This window comes from Gymnogyps californianus, chromosome 2 (assembly GCF_018139145.2).
Source record: "Gymnogyps californianus isolate 813 chromosome 2, ASM1813914v2, whole genome shotgun sequence".
In the NCBI taxonomy this organism is placed as follows: domain Eukaryota; kingdom Metazoa; phylum Chordata; class Aves; order Accipitriformes; family Cathartidae; genus Gymnogyps; species Gymnogyps californianus.
In genome coordinates, this window is record NC_059472.1 from 81,332,202 (window position 1) to 81,349,984 (window position 17,783).

The 17,783-nt window shown below is 38.5% G+C and overlaps 1 protein-coding gene across 1 annotated transcript in view; it reads left to right on the forward strand.

Annotated features, from left to right (window-relative positions):
- The window catches only part of TRIO (trio Rho guanine nucleotide exchange factor), a 263,091-nt gene that overhangs the window by 76,447 nt on the left and 168,861 nt on the right, over positions 1-17,783 (forward strand). The window contains 4 exon segments of the mRNA XM_050890693.1: positions 5,365-5,479; positions 8,965-9,157; positions 9,813-10,325; positions 13,376-13,498. Coding sequence (XP_050746650.1) covers positions 5,365-5,479; positions 8,965-9,157; positions 9,813-10,325; positions 13,376-13,498 — 944 coding nt within the window.

Sequence of the window (17,783 nt, forward strand, 5' to 3'; positions counted from 1 at the left end):
ACCTCATTTTTTTTTTTTTCTTCAAAAGTACAACTTTTGCTCGATTACTTGGTTTTAATATTTGTAAGTACAATAAGCAGTTAAGGTCTGTAGGACAAATTTATTGGGGATATCTCTGCTAAAACTGTATCTAAAGATAACTCTTGAGTTATCTCTCCTAAAAACTCTAATAGTCCTATTAAGCCTAAGGCATCCACAAACATCACTATAATTTTTGTATGTTGTTCTCTCTCATTTATATTGGAGTTCTGGTAGAGTTGTTGCAACTTGTTCATTGTTGATTGTCAAGTACCTTCTCAAGTAGAAATAAAGTATGACAATCAACAGTGGGAAAAAAAAAAGGTTCTTTTTTATAAAGCAGGAAAGTTATACAAATAACACAGTCTGAAAAAAATTCATGGAGTGTTTGAGATCCTCAGTTCACTTTCCTAGTCTTTGCCTTTCTCTGCTGAGACTTTCCTTCTCCAAGTTAAATGAGTAAGTATGGGCTGTGTAGCAGTATATTCATCTTTGTATTCTTAGAATACTAAAGATACTGATCTTTCCACATTGCTGACTTTCTTAAGCACTTCTTGAGACCAGCTTACTGTGAGATGGACATATAAGGGTGAGCCATCTTATGTGGAGAGACCTGGACAGGCTGGAAGAATGGGCTGGTAAGAACAGTATGAAGTTTAACAGAGGCAAGCGCAGAGTCCTCCACCTGGGTCATAATAACCAAAGAGCCCAGTACAGGCTAGGTCTATGTGGCTGAGGAGCAGCCTTGCTGAAAGGGACATGAGGGTCCTGGTGGACAGAAAGCTGAACATAAGTCAGCACAGTGCTGCTGCAGCAGTGAAGGCAAATCGGATCCTGGGCTGCATCCACAGGGGCATTACTAGCAGAGCTAGAGATGTGATCATCCCAATCTACTCAGTGCTTTTCAGGCTGCACCTGGAGTACTGTGTCCAGTCCTGGTCCCCACAATTGAAGAAAAACACAAGCAGACTGGAGAGGGTTCACAGGAGGGCCACAAAGATCATCAAAGGGCTGGAGAACCTGCCCTATGAGGAAAGACTGAAGAAGTTAGGTCTTTTCTCCCTGGAGAAGAGAAGGCTCAGGGGGTACCTTATCACAGTGTTCCAGTACTTGAAGGGCAGCTACAAAGAGGACGGAGGTGCTCTCTTCACAAGGAGCTACATGGAGAAGACAAGGGGCAACGACTGTTTCCACCATAGATATCTCCTAAGCCATTCTTGAGATGATGTTTTGATACAATCAGAAATCTCAGTGTTTTAATCAAGTTAAAGCTCTTGGTAACAGATACCTCGCACTGAGGTAGCACTTTTACTCCAAGTGTACTATGTTGTGATTAAACTGTATTTATGAGAGTTTCCCTTTTCTCCTCCAACAGGTATCTCTTTGATCTGTGTTAGCCTGAGTTAGGCTGTAATTCTGTATTGCTTTGTTTCAGTCTTTGCTTTTCATTTATTCCTTTCATTTGTTTTCAGGTGGATATATTTAACAGATCTACTCAGTATAATTTCTTTTTCTTTGCACAGTCTGAGTACTTAATCACTTTGAAAAAACTATTTCAGTAGTTGCTTTTCCTCTGCCACAAATCACAGTTGATCTGATGTGATTCACTTTTGCTTTCTCCTCCATCATCACAATCCAGTTTAGCCCCTTTTATTGAGCTGTTAATGATGTGGTTTTGTAAGTGAAAAAAAGAGTGGATTTTTCATAATTTAGCGTATCTGAAGATGTATGTAGATGGAAGAGAATTCTTTCTCCTTGCGTCTGTTACCTGTAGCACCAGCCAGGATAGTTTTTAAAAAAAAAAAAAAAAATTAAAAAAGGTGAGTTTAGAACTAAGTTTTGTACAACAAACAATGTACAAATGGGGACTATGGTGCGGATAAGTCATCTGGACTTGTTAAAATCTGTGTGTTCCTTGCATATCTTAAAATATGTTAGTGTAGCTGTGATGCTCAAGGTGTTAAAGAAGGTAAAGTTAATGATTGGAGAACAGTTGGAGTGAGAAGGAGAGATGTGGTCTCGGAGAATTCAATTTTGAAACAGATCTTGAAGCAGGTATTTTTTTGCTAGGGCAGGAGGCAAGGAAGTACAGAAGAAAAAATGCTTCCGTGAAGTATTGTGAAATACATCTTGCTGTATGTAGGTTAATAACTGCAAAGTCCCAAAGCTCACCAAGCTAGCCTGAATTCTGGTATCTGTACATTTTGGTTCTGGAATAAATTCTGTGTTGGAAATACTTGTCCTTCATGAAACCAGTCTGACAGACTGGACTACTTTATCTTGTATTGGTCAAGGTAACAAAATATCTTGATGTGTAGAACGCAAATGCTTGGGTGCAGCTTCCCTGTGAATCCTGTGTTGTTTTTCTAAAATTGCCAACAGAGTGGTTCTCAAACAACAACAACAAAAAAAGGGGAGTTGGGGGAAGAGAAAAAGCTGCCTTGATCTGATTTTCACCTAACTGGGAAATAATCTGCTTGAGTATTCGGTGTGTCGCCACCTGAAGTAGAAAAGCCTCCTAGAGATGTAACCATGAAGTACGAATGGAGTCTTGGATGCAATTTTTTTTGTTAAGTTTGAAGTGAAGTCTGTTGAAGTACAGATACTCTTACATCTCTACACATATGTACATGAGGAGAGCATTTTCTTACAAGATGCAATTATCTTGGTTTCATATGAGGAAATTGCACTTGATAACTTGTCCTGCTTTTCAAACATGCCATAAAAGCCCACTGTTTAGCTTTACCTAAATACTTTAAACTAGGTAAAAAGGCATTTCCTGAAAAAACTGCACTACTCAGCTCGTTCAATTTTGGTGCCGTTTGGAGACCATTGACAAGGCTGCTGTTAGTGATGTGCACTAGACAGAAGTGATTCATGTTGGGTGACTCATGTGAGTTGATCAGCTACTCATATGACACATCTTGGCGTAAACAGAGTATCTCAGTACTGTGGGGATTTTATATAAAAGGAAAGGGGTAAAAATGGAAGTCTCACCGATGAAAGTAGTAGCTTAATATGTTTTTGTTAAACCAAGTCAAATAGGGGGTTGAGTTGCATAAAGACTGTTGTGAGACAGGAAATTCCCACCTGATGCCTCATACATTGTTGCTTTTAACATTCCTGTTTGCGCATGACAGGGGAGCATCAGGAACAAAGGAAATGAGAGTTATGTATTGGAAAAGGCCTAAGAAAGCTTTCAGTATAGCTGATGAAAAAAATAAGTCTTAGGGACTTTTTTGCTTAATGTTTACAGTTTTGGTATCTGGTTTAAGACCAGATAGTGAAATTCTTTTCACCAAAAATCAAGGCTATATTAATTTCTTCATTACTCAGCTAGACCTGAAATTTGTGCAACAGATTTTTGTCTCCAACGTACAAAAATTTCAGGATATGATTCATCAGAAATTTAAGCACCATACTTGAAAAATGGGGTTTCTCTGTGGTATGTGTGGAGCTGGGAGCCAACTGAAGTGGCATCCAAAATGACATAAAGAATATGGGTTTCTTTCCGCTGCCATGTTGGAAAATCGCATGATACAGGAGTTGCTGTGTGGGAAAGGCCTGGAGGACTGATCTGAGGTGACTGCGTGTAACAAGGCATCTGTTTAAAACGCTTAGAGAGTGTTAAAGACAATTCAGTGTATACTCTTCCCTGCTAGCTGCTGCTTTTTAAAGAAGAATTTCCACCCGGAGCAATCGAGCACTTTTTCTGGGGGGTTTGAATCAGTAGCATTTACCAGTTGAAACGTAAATTTTTAAGATCAGTAGCTGATGGCCTGTGATGCACTGAGGAGAGCATTAAGGGCTTCAGCAGACTTTCATCTAAATTTGGTAGCTTTGGAGCCCAGCGATCACTCTGGAGCTGAGCGGAGGCCTGGGCTGTTGGACTCTCAGTCTTGTCATTTATCCTTCCTCTCTCTTGTGGCTTCTGTCTTGTTTTTATCCTGTCACTTGCTGTGTAAAAATCCTCAAAGCTCTCTGCTTGGTAAGTGGGTCAGGACGGTGAAAACCGGACTTGCCTCTCTCCGTTAGAATAAGACAACTCAGTTGTTTTAAATCTCATGTCCCACTTAAGAGGGTCATAGAAGATAAGAATATGAATTTCCCTTTAGGTTTCTGGCATTGTAGCTTGACAGAAATTCAAAGCTGCTTTTGCCTCTTCCGAGTTTCGTTTGGTGCCTCATGGGAACATGTCCAGTGCAGACAATCGCTGGAGACCTTGACGACTAGGCTGAGTGTCTCTAGCAAGCACACGCAGACTGTGTTGGGGAGGATAGTGATTAATTTTTGAGTGACTGGTTTTATTCATTTGTTTTTGGCCTTCCTTTCTAAGGAATTTTTTTTAAAACTTTGTTTGGTAACATAGATTTAAAATGAGGAGCTGATTTACAGTGAGAAATCATTCAGGACAGAGGATAGTGTTTTTCTGCGTTTCCATGGGACAGGAGAAAACAGTCCACACATCTGTGGTTGAGAACATATATGTGAAATTTAGCTTGTAAGAATGTATCTGTGCTATGATACAAGTGTTGATAAAGACAGCCTACTGACTTGAATTAGCATTTACTAATAGTAACATTTTGTTGTCACTAGCAAGGGGTTAGATATAAAATTGCATTTAATGTTCAACTACAGTAAGTCTGTGCAATTTAACAAATGAGATGAATACATTTAAGTGGAACCACTTCAAGTCAGATTTTTTGCCTTACATATTAAGTGGATTCAGAATTTTCTGCATTGCTAATGAAATTTAAAACTATAAACTGACAATTCAGAATCTGCACATCAGAACAGGGTAAAAATATAAATTAAATGCTTAAATAGTATCCATCTACTCATCTAGTATATGCATTGGGTATGAAATACTATACACTTAAACTCTGTACTAGTAATGAAGTTAATGCTGAGTATCCTCTAAATACTTGCCTACAAAGTAGCATAACTCTATATTTAAATTTAATCTGTACAATTGCTGGTTCAAAAGTTAAATACATAACAAAGCACCATTGCTGGAGATGTCACACTGGCAGTCAAACTTGAATGTGATTGTAATGTGTAAAAGTAATGTTATGGTTATTCTTTGTTTCAGTTTTTTTGACAGATACTTCCTCATTGTAGGAATTGTGACAATATGCTGATTGATACTCCCAAAATTCAATTTTAAGCTGGTCTCTAAATGACAGTGTTGGCATTTAACTTGAAATCACTTCTTTTTTTTTTTTTTTAAGTGGATATTCATGAAACAGTGTAGGACTTAGGTTTTCCAAAAGTATTCCGAAGATTAGTTTTGCAAACAAGAATGGTGTTATGCTGTGGGGTGTTTTAACATGTTTAATTTTTCAGGTGGCAGAGATAAGCGTGGAGGTCCCATTCTAACGTTTCCAGCTCGTAGTAATCATGATAGAATACGGCAAGAAGACCTTAGAAGACTAATTTCATACCTAGCATGTATTCCTAGGTAAGTGATAGTTACTTGATAAGCTCTGAAGCTATAAAACAAAATAAAGGGATTATGTTGCAGTACACCCACAAGCTAAAAGACTGAATGGGTTAAGAAAATGAGCAAATTCATACCAAGTTCGGCCAGTTACTGTTTTCAAACTGCTTTTTGGAAGAGACCTAAATAATTACTCTGCCTTGTAGAAGGAAGGCTGTTGGTAGAACGGCTAGTGTGCTTTAGCTGGAAGTAGTTTGTGTCTTGGAAATGGCACTGCCATGCCATATTGCTGTCACTGTGTTGAAGATTGTGAATACAACTCAAAGGCTTTCAGTACGTCAATAATTAGAAACATGCTGGTCACTATTCATAATGTGCCTTGTGTGGAGTAAGGTCAGCACAACACTCCTAATTGTTTATTTGTGTTAGGTAAGTTATAGTGTCCTGATATACCATAGGAATAACCAGGAGAGCGATATGTAAAATTGCTTGTACAGGTCTCAGATAAACCTGTGGAGAGATCTGTGAAAGTACTGATATCATTGTATTATCAACAATTTAAGCTATGAATTACAATGGGCTATTTAAATAAATCGGCAGAAGTCAAATCCAGTGCTAGTGTGTGTGTATATATACACACTCATATATATATATGAAGTTATATATATATTTAAAAAAAAGGTTATGTATTATATATATGTAAAAAAGTTTGTTCACTTATAACTTTATTCCTAGTAGTAACTGAATTGGGGACAAAAATGCCTGTAAGACCCTGACTTTAGGTCCATCTCAGAATCTGCCAGCATTTGGTACAGACTGCAGCAACACTGACTGTGCTTGAATATGTTTGCATATGACCTCAAGGAACAGTTGTCATTACAGTTGAAAAAAATCCCTTGGACAACATCTCTGAATGCAATATCTTCCATATTTCTGTAATGTGTTAATTTATAGGCAGTCTTCTTTGCACCTGATGTAATCAGATGTCAGTTTCGGATTAACAAAAGTGCTTTCATAAAAATAACTTCAAGACATCCAGTTGACAGTGTGTATGGCCTTCCTTAAGAGCAATTGTTGGCAATTCAGTTATTCTAGTCTTTATTTCACTTTGAAGTGTAGGAGTGTTTAGTACCCTTTTTTTTTTTTCTTTTTAAAGTTAACTGGGGCATTTTGGGGAGGTAGAGGAAGGAGGACAGGAAGAAAGCTTGAGATTTTTACTTCTGAAATAGTTTGACTTCACATTTGAATGTTTGAGATGTATTCTAGCCCTCTAGAGCTTCAAGTTACTAGAGAAGTTAATAGATAAATATGCATCAAAATATGCCCAAGAGAGTTTTCTAGAGATAATCTGGCAAAATACAGTGGTTCTCTGGCAAAAGATATATGTTAGTTTAGCATCAATAGATTTAAAATGAAAAGAAAGTTAGTGCGAGTTTTATATCTCTGTAAGCATGGCAAAGCTTTGAGAATAAAGGGAGCTTTATTAAAAGCAAGTCATGTTTTTAGTCATGCAACTCATGTTTTAGTCATGCAACTCTTGCTAATTAAGAAGTCCCAGTTGGTACAAATAGCCCCAAACGTTTGGTCTGTCTATTAGTTTTTGCAGTAGTGTTACTCTATGTAGCTGAAGATTCAGAGGTATCAGTTTTTTGGCAAGAGATCTAAACAGTTAAGGACATTTAGTCTCACAATTTTACTAATTTAACAATTTATCTGATTTTAAAATATTGCTAAACCTAAGTCATCAGTGCTGACTGGACCAGGTATTAATGTAGTTCAGGTTTACCTAACAGATGACCTTGGCTGACTAAAGCCTCCTAGAACAATTTTTGTGATCCTTGGCCAAAAGGGTTTCATCTTTTGTCAGATGATGGGGCCACATGACGGGAAGACACATCTGCATTGTATCACATGATGAGGGTCTGCTTTGTACACCCCAGTAGATGTATGCCTCGTGAAGTAGTGGCAAGCACTCGTCCTCACGCAGTGCTCAATTTGTGTGGTAGGATAGGGATGGGCTGAGCAGCACTCGTATAACAGCATGCAGCCTTTCAATAATGGGTGTATCTTTAAAACAGTAGTTGTTTTTGTCCTTTAATCCTGTGAGGCTGTTAGAAAACATTTTCACCATGGTCAGAAAATTGTATGTTGTAGCCTACATGTATTCCAAGCTAGTCAATTTTAATGTATTTTCCTGCTACTGTTGCCATTTTTGGCATTTCTATGGGCAGGTGGGACAGCCAGCATTTATCTTGATAAAATCCTTTTTTAAATGGTGGTTTGTTTTTTGTTTTGGTTTGTTTGGCTTTTTTTTTTTTTTTAAACTTTAAACTTTTTAGACTTAAAAAAAACTCTTCTAAGGAACCTGTATTATCACTTCTTTCAGAAGCTGTTCTGCTCTCCTGTATCAGTCATAACTCATCTTTCTACAATGTGGCCAATGAAACTGTGTAAAGTATGCCATTGAAGCTTCGCTAATTCTTGGACACTCTGAAAACCTCACCACATGAACTCCAGAATTGCATTTACATTAGTCACACCCCTGACAGGGACTCATATACTCCAACAATGGACAAAGGGTCTCTTTAGATAGTCCATTGGCCATGATGCATTCGTTTTGAAATACTTTTTCCATGTTAACAAGGTCACATAGCAAATTCTACTGGAACAACATCAAAATTTCTGGTGTTGGTGGTGACTGCCGCTTTTGATCAGTGGCAAGCACTAAGTGTACAAAAGGTATTAATGAAAAGAAATTAAATCTGCCATTCTCAGAAGAGTTGCCAGAGAATTTGGGTGTAAGGTCTGTTGACTTTTGGACAGCAAAATTGAGCTCAAATTTTGTAGAAACAGGTTGATGTGGTTTTCTTCACGGCCATAAAATGCTTTCTTATCCATTAACTATCCACAAATCGATCCTGTTACAGAAGGAATTGCCAATAAAGGGTTTTTTTCCCTCTACAGACTCTTTAACTCTCAGATAATATGGAACTAAACCTGAGACAGTTTAAAAAAGTTGCACAAGTGGTAGGTAAGAACAGTATGCTATATTCTGTCTTTTAGAGGATCCCCTCAGTCATTAGAAAGGCATGAATACTGTCATCAGTAAAGTGTGTGTGTGTGTTCTAAGAGTCAATTGTAAACGAATTACATATTGCTGCTTCGGTAAATGGTGTGTTTAATGTGTGTGTAACGTGAAGGAGAAACAAGACTGGAAGATGAATCATCGTGAAAATAAACAATGAAAATGAAAGAGGAGATAAAGGCAGATTATCAAATCAGCAACAGGTGTAAAGCTATCATCCACAAGGAGTTTGTCATGGGGGTGAGAGAAGCTTCCTGAGAGGTTCATGACATCTGCTGTGTGTGTCAGCTAGTCAACAGTGAGACCCTAGGGTGTTACGGTTAGCTGAGGAGACCACGTTCATTAGGCAGTGTGGTGCAGTAGAGTGCTGTGTTTGAAGTTGTAACCCTTGCTTGATAACCTTTTCTTCTTTCTTCTGCAGTGAGGAAGTATGTAAACGAGGATTCACTGTCATTGTAGATATGCGTGGGTCAAAATGGGACTCCATAAAGCCTCTGCTGAAGATTTTACAGGAATCCTTTCCATGTTGTATTCATGTTGCACTGATAATCAAGCCAGACAATTTCTGGCAGAAACAGAGGACTAACTTTGGCAGCTCTAAGTTTGAATTTGAGGTAATTTGCACTATGGTATACAAATTTACATTTATTTCATGGTTTTAAGTGTGCTCACTACTGATCAGCATCTTGAAAACTCTCAGATAAATTATGTTCTAGATGAGAGGAGGGGTACGTTAGGCCAGTGGTGCTAGAGGGAATGTGGTTTTCTTCATGTACTTAGGCTAGGTAGTTTGCATGTTGTCATTTATATTCTTTTTCTGAGCGTGAGAAAGATGGAATTAGGGTTTTACCCCTAATGGTAAAAAGTTAGGCTTCATCTGTTTGTTGTCTTGATCTGCATTGTGGTAATTGTGATATCACCAGCATCCAGAGGAAAGCAGCCAGCTGAACCTTGCTGTTATCCTCCTGCTGCTTTACAATACACAAAGTAAAAACATAACCAAAACAGTAGTCAAAAGAGTGGTTGCTGTTTTCTCCCTAAGTTTAGTGAGGTAAGAAAGAAATAAAATATTTCTCTCGTTTGGGGAAATACCTGCAAGACAGGAGGCTGATCAGAATTGATACTTGAAAAGAAGTGTATGAGAAAAGTCACGTGGACTTCATGAGCAAAATGATCAACTCTTACAAAGAAAAAAACAAAAACCTGAAAGAAAATTTCAAATTCATTTCAGTAACAGCATTTTTTTAATTTTAATTTTTATTTTTTTAGACAAATATGGTGTCTCTGGAAGGCCTTACCAAAGTAGTTGATCCTTCTCAGCTAACCCCAGAATTTGATGGCTGTTTGGAGTACAACCATGAGGAGTGGATAGAAATCAGAGTTGCCTTTGAGGACTACATTAGCAATGCAACCCATATGCTGTCCAGACTGGAGGAACTGCAAGATATGTTGTCAAAAAAGGAGATGCCTCAGGACCTGGAAGGTGCTCGCAATATGATAGAGGAGCATTCACAATTAAAAAAGAAAGTCATTAAGGCCCCTATCGAGGACCTTGATGTGGAAGGACAAAAGCTGCTTCAGCGGATACAGAGCAGTGATAGCTTTCCCAAAAAGAACTCTGGGTCAGGGAATGCAGACTTGCAGAACCTTTTACCCAAAGTATCCACCATGCTGGACAGGCTGCACTCAACACGGCAGCATCTGCATCAGATGTGGCATGTGCGGAAGTTGAAATTGGACCAATGTTTTCAGCTCAGGCTGTTTGAGCAGGATGCTGAAAAGGTAAGGGATTGAGGGAGGGGAGTATAAATGGGCAGACTTGACAGAGTTGAAGGAAGTACCAAGGAAAACTGCAAATAGTAATTTTTGTCTTTAATCACTAGCCTTTTAGTAAGAAATAAAGGATTTCTTGATTGAGAGCGACTCTTAGTCTTCTGGAGTAAAGGGGATGGGGTAGTAAGTCTAAGCTGTAAAGAACACAGGTAGCTCTCACCAAAGAAAATTTTAAGTGGTAGTGACTTTAAAGCTTTTTCTTGAGTAAGTTTTTGTTCCAGACAGATGCTTTTGCATGCATCAGGTGAAGATGAATGCTATATACTTTATAAATACAGATGACTAAAGACTACATCGGTCTCCTTTTGAGCGACCCTTAGGATTTGAGTGACAGGCAGTCGACAAAGTCTGAAGAGGCTGACATGGAGAACTGCTTCATTGGTGCAGGATTTAAAGTCCCAGGCTAAAAACTTATGTATCTCTTTTGACAGTGCATATGTCATTAACAGGGGACTGAGTGATCTCAGAATGTTTTGGGCTAACCAGTCCCTTCAAGTGAGAAAGCCCTTGATTGTCATGGAATTTGAAGAGGAAATCTGGCAGGCAGTGCACTTTTAGATGAGCTCAAATAAGATCTATTTTCATATAGAATGGTTTTGCAATCACTTATTATTAACTTGTTACCATGGAGCAAATAGTTTTAAGGAAGGGTGGGGAGTTTTTCTCTGGGAGAAGTAGTAACTAGACTATGCAGTCAAGTGGTAAGTATGGTCTTTGTCAGATTTCTTAAAATATTTTATGTAAGAATAGCTGAACTGGATGAGACCAAAGGTCTGTGTTAAGCCAGTATCCTGCTCTCCAGCAGTGGTCATAAGCAGATGCATGGGGAAGAGTAAAAGCAGAGCAAACATATAATAATACTTCTTCCTCCTTCCTCTGTTTTCTTCCCCCGTAATTTCCCTTACCCTCATCGTTTCAGCTCAGGGACTTCCTTTACACTGCTCTTAATGTTTTCTGCTATGCTTAAAAAAGAAATCATTTTTTAAAAGTACCATTTAAAGTAAGTGTTTACTGAACGGGTATAGGTGAAAATAGTAGGGGCATGTAAAGAGTTGAAAAAAATCTGGTCAAGTGAATTTAGAGTTATAAAATTATTTAGAAAATAACAAGCTGTTGGTCTGGTATTGCTCTTTCAGGCCCAAAATGCTTTTTAGCAACCTTTCAGCCACTTAATTACAGCATTAATTATTCTTTATTACAGCATGAACAAAATGTATTTTGATGGTGCTCATGTGGTATTGAAAGATATGTTCTTCATTTACTCATCTAAAAGTTGCCTACATAACTTGGGCTTTAAGAAACTCCTTGTGACACACTTGAGCCTGTGGGATTGATCTCTGTCCTGCCATGTGGTTGCATAAGCTCCTATCTGTGTTTTCTAGGTTCTCGATTGCAAGAATAAGTCTATATTAAATTAATGCATCTTTCTTTCAAAATAGAGGCGAATGTTAGGCACCTCAAAATGGGGTTGACAGCAGCTAGTGTACCTGGGACTTCATTCTCTCATCAACCAGTAGAAAAAGATTAAAAAGAAGGTTTGTGTAGTATCCTAGCTTGCTTTTGGATTAAGGCCCTTGCCTTAATCTACTTGCAGCCCTTATTTCACTGCTTGTGTCAGATTAGATTTCATAGCTCAGGGCTTCTTTATCAGTGTATGTCTGTGTGGTTTATTTAGGTGCGGGAAAGGGCGGGATCTTCATTGGAAAAATAAGGGATATTGGATGGGGAGAAATAAACATGTTCATTTTGGAGGACTTGCACAACTCTTTGCACAAGAAACCTGGGCTGGTTCAGGAGAAGACAAAAAGGGGTGAGGTGGGAGGGAATCTGATTGGAATTGCCCTGTAGGTATCTGAAGGCAGCAAAATCAGACTACCTGGAGAAAGGTGGTCACGAGCAGGACCAGTGTCTATTTTGAATAACGTTCTAAAACGTCTTCACTGTAGTCTAGATAAGAAAGTGAAAATTTCAGGATGTGATACTGTTCATTGTCTAAGCTCTTAAACTTTTTTTTTTTTTATTTGTTTTTATTTGATTTTCATTACTGGATAATAATGGATTTGATAATACTGCTCTGTTAGCCAGCATATTTTAAAAGACCTTTAAATGAGTACTTACTGCTCCTTGCTACCGTTTTTTTCTGAACAATCTTTTTCAGCTTATCCAGGGAGTAGGTGGGTCTTTTGAGCTGAGATATAGCAAAGATTTCAAGACCGTTGGGGGGGTGAGGGGATGTTAAACAGCCTTTTGCTGTGTTGCTTGGTCTTTGAAAACTTTGTCTTCCAGTGCCACTGTTAATATACCTATGTACTTCCATTGATGGTCATTGTCAGATAAGGTCTTTCCTAAAATTTGTTTGAATATTAAAATACTTTTAAAAACAAACAAACATGTTTAAAGATTTTCCTTAAACTTGTCTGGAAGAAGGTAGTGAGTAACTCTGTGCTCAAGTATAGTTTTTTTAGTTTGTTTAGCAATAGAAAAGTTGTTTTCAAATCTGCTGTAAAGTTATGAAGTAAAAATATTAAAATTGCTGCTGAAGTACTTGATCAGCAAGAATGAATTTATATTTAATTTCCATGAGTTGCCATTTTCATTCTAAATTACTAAGCTGCTGACATCATGAAATGCTGACACTAGAGAACGTATAAGCTTGGTAACTCAGGGCTGTGCTCCAAGCCTGTTTGTTTACTATGACTTCTTTGTAGTAATGAAGTTTATGACTTTATGATTATGACTTTACTGTAGCTTGTCGAGATAAACACCTGTAGGAAAGATTTAACAGCCTCAGCTGTTTGGTCCAAAAAATCAGATTTCAGCAATGATTTGGTTAAAATGTACAGTAACTTACAAAGGAAAGAGCATCAGTGTTAATTTTCATGGCCTTAGACTCTTTCTGTCTTCTGTGTTCACAGATTTCTCACATTACTTGTCTGTGATTTCTGCCATAACAAATCAGTGATTTTTTAAAATTTTTTTTCCTTAATACTTTCTTGTAGATGTTTGACTGGATCACACACAACAAAGGTCTGTTTCTGAACAGCTACACAGAGATCGGAACCAGTCATCCCCATGCAATGGAGCTTCAGACACAGCACAATCACTTTGCGATGAACTGTATGGTAAGAACAGGCCTCACTTCACAGCACTGACATGTTGTCTGTTTGCTCTATGTTAAGGTAGAATTCGTAAATCATACACATAAATCATTCTCTCTGTTACAAGTAGTGCAAATTTGTATTTGAACAGTGAAATTATGAAACACAAAGGAGGAAAATAAAGGGTAGCCAAGTACAGAGGTACTGTGATCAAGCAACAGAATTATTTTGACAAATGGCAGTATTCAACACAACCTCAGCACTTTTCAAATATAAGCGTCCAGACTTCTAGAACCTCGGCTGTGTGTCTGAGTACTGCTTTGATTCTTGTAGGAAACTTCAGAGAATTATGTGTAATAGAGCATTTAGCACTCCATATGGAAAGAAATAGCTCTCAGGATCTTCTGAATAGATTGCAACTCAGACAAAAAGTTCTGAGAAGTAGTGATCAACAGCTAAGCCTGGTGTAATATTTTTCCATATTTTTAAGAAGACACACTTCTAATTTCTGGCACAGTAGAATGGAGCTAAAACAAACAAATTTTTTGTCAAATACCATCTTCGGATGAGCTATCAGTAGGCTGCAGTTAACAATTTGGATTTTAACTGGCAGTGAGTGAAAGCTGCGTATTTTCAGTTTCATGAATTCCTGTTTGAACATGGGGACTAAATTCCTAAGTACATTTTAGGTCCTTTTCACTAGGAGGATTGGAGGTGTTTAAATAACTTTGAGAGTCTGGGCCTAAATCCAGTCCCTGGCTGTCAGCTCAATGAAGGAAGAACAATACCAGTCTTGTTAGAAATTAACATCCTTGGCAGTCCAAGGATGAGAATTGAATTAAAGTATGGTTGAAACAATCAGCTCTTGCAAGAGGGTGTTTTTGTAGGACAGGACTACTAATTGTGGAAAGAGAGGGTGGCAAAGTAAACTTACCTAGGTTATGCGTCCTGCTGAAATAACAGAAGGACTAGTAAGGCAGCTCTTGTGTATGGTATAGCTAGAGTTAAGGCAATAGAAGACGACAGTAGAGAAGGTACATTTTCTTCTTTTGCAACTCAGCTATGTTTGCAAAAGTTTAAAAAAATAAAAATCAATATGAACTTTTTGAAAAGAGTAAAGCAAATGCTGGGGAACATTTGTAATTAAGTTATGTAACAACATATATGGATATAACTTTGACTATTAGGTTTGGAAGGTATAGGTTCACTCCATGGGCATGGGGAATTGCTTCTTTATGGAGTACCTTGTTGTTGCTTATTGCTCTGCATATGAAGTAGAGCAGAAAGAAACTCAGAAGGACAGTAGATGTCATTGAATGAGATGACTTTTGGAATTTAGTCATTTCGGATGGCCTTCCAGGCAATTCTTGGGCTTCTAAATTATTCTTCTGTCAGCCTGTCCTGCTATTAGTCACTGTTGTCCTCTTTTCTTCAAATTGGATGACTTTCCCCCCCCCGCCACTTCCATACTGTTCAGATGCTATCAACAGTAGGAAGCACTTGAGCATGTAGCATAATCCCTCCTGCTCTGTTTATGCTGTTAGTCTTTTGCTGTTAACCTCTGTTTTGCCTGTAGTAGTCAAATGCATTAATTACAGAGGACTTTTTCTCAGCCTGTACAATGATTTCTTGAAGCATGCAAGGAGCAGCTTAAATTTGGGGCAAATTAAACAGTCCAAATATCCAAAAGGGGAAGAACAAGCTGCAGTTTTTCGATGTGTTTCTGTAGTATAGCCACCCCCCCCCCCCCCCCCCCAGCTGGTTCTTTGGCACAGATGAGGAAAATACAAATTCAAAACGATCAGTCCCTGGTTTTGATTTAAGCAGCGTTCAGATTTTCTGGGTTTTATTTGGTTAAATGGCAAAAGCCTTACATGTAGATTGGGGGGAAAGATTAAACTGAATGTACCAAAAAAATGACATGAACTGATTGAATTTTGGCAGGCTTTATTTTTCATTAGCTTTTAACTGGAAAAATGTCAGGCAATCTTAACTCCTGCAAGCATGTTCAGCTTCTCCCTGACCACTCTTCACATACACTCTGTGTTTAACAAGCTACTATTTGTTCACTGTTGCTGTCAGTGTAACTCTTCAGTAATCAGAGTTGATTTAAGATCTCTTATGTGAGTGCGCTAACACTAGAGACGGAATTTAATTTTTAACCCATCTACAACCGTGCAAATTTATTCAATTGGATGGGGTAGAGGAAGGAAGAGTGGCAACTATGTATAAGGTTTATTATATGCAGGAGATTTTGAAGGCTTTTCATTGTGGCCCTAATTGGATCCTAATAGATCTTGCTTTCCAGGCAGTTCCCTTAGGCTCACTTTAGGTGGGGAAGGGCTATTCAAAGGATAAATGCTGCCCAAGCAGCTAAATGCAACCTCTTGCGCGTGCTCACAGCTTAACCCTGATAATTGATGTTGCAGCTGCTTTTCCCAACGCATTGTGGTTGCTGCAGGGCACATGCTCCCTTCACAGCAGGTGCTACCCTCTGTCAGTAGCTGCGTCTCCCATCTCCCCTTCCTTCCCAAGTAGCAACTTGGCTTTCCGAGAGGTGCAGGAGGGCAACTTCTGCTGCTGCTTATGCCAGACTCGGGTGAGAAAGAGCACTGGCCTTTGGGTGAGATGCCAAAATTTTAATCTGGTCTTCCAGTCTGAAATGAGCCACCTGAATGTAAACCATTGTGAAAGCTACTTATTTGCTGTCATGGACAGGAGTTGGTTACATCAAGGACAAAGAGGATTTGCTGAATATTTTTTTTTCCTTGTAATGACTTTCTGCCATTTTTAGAATCTGATTTTCAGCACAAAGTAGTTGGAAGTTTAAACCAAATGTTGTAAAACAAAAAGGTAAAGAACACATTGGAGGAGCAGATTTAACTGTACGTTCAGGAGTTTCATTAGCAAGCGATATGTTTAGGAATCTTGTGTATTCAGTGTGTAATAGGCTCATGTGGTTGCAGTTCAAGGTAACAGGAATAAGTTCATGAAAGTCTTAAGCTTAATACACAGACTGGTTCTCATTGCAATGAAACTGTCCCAGAGAAAAGCTGGATAGATGTAGTGATGTGCATTGAAGATGGACATGCGTTTGGTTACCATTGCTTAATACACAGGTTGATGTGGCTAAAAAGGCTGCTGTCTGAAAGATAGTTCACATGTGCAGCTGTAGGTATGTGACCTGCTATTACTGAATTCAAGAGGCTGTGCACTGATAAATGTCAAGGCTGTGTCTTTATAGGGCAAGTAAATCCCACATTCCCTAACTGTGGGGGAAAAACAAACTCACAATGATTCTCGTCTCTAAAGATGAGGATGGATTTTCAGTACAACTTAAAAGGCCTGCTTTCAGCAACAGTAAATTGCTGTTGTCAAGTCCTGAGATTTATTTGAGTTAAGCAATACTCAGTTTCAGCTTGAAGTTCCTCTTTGGGTGACTAAACCAATGCTTCACTTCTCAAAACAAGTTTTTAGTACCTTTTAAGGGAGAAACTTGCAAATAAGGCATCATAGGAGTTGCAAATACAAAAATTATCTGTCGAGTTTTTGAACTGCAAAAACAAAGTACCCATGATTATACGATTAGTCAGTCTTGCATGCAAGAGTGGGAGAGACTGATTCTGTGTCCGTCAGCTCTTTTTCCTGCCATTTTCCATACGCTTGCTGGGACGCAAGGGAAACAAAAACAGTTATGTGAAATATGGGTGAGGAGGAGGAGGATGTTATCCACTTGAATATCTTCTACTCTTCTTGCTAGACCAAATGGCCTTGCTTTCATTACAGCTTAACTGTGCCCCTCACTGCACTGGTGAGGGTCAAAATGATTGGAAAGTGATGTAGGCAAAAGGAAACTTTCTTTGGAGAAGGCTGACACTGACTACTATTAAAGGGCGTGCTATGACTACTTCTTGTCTTGGGGCTGATACGACCATCAGTAGAAGCTATGTTTAACCATAATCCAAAAAGTCCTGTGTCAATTGTAAGCATATTGCTAAGTTGATTAATGTTCTCAGAACAGGCTGTTTTCATATATTAAACCAGTTTATCAAGGTAGTAATCAAATAATTAATGTAATCCAAAAAGAGAGTGCCAGAGATGAGCACTGGTGAGAGTTTTGGGAGGTTAAAATAAAAGTATGAACACAACGCTTGAATATCACTGGGTTTACGGAGTTAAAAGTTACAAAGATGACTTACTTGGCTTGGCTTGCTCAAATTGAGCCACAGGACTGGTACAAATGAAAACATTAAGAAGGTCAGGTGAGGTAAAATCAGCTTAGCTGACAGCTAGTGTGGCTTTTTCCTCT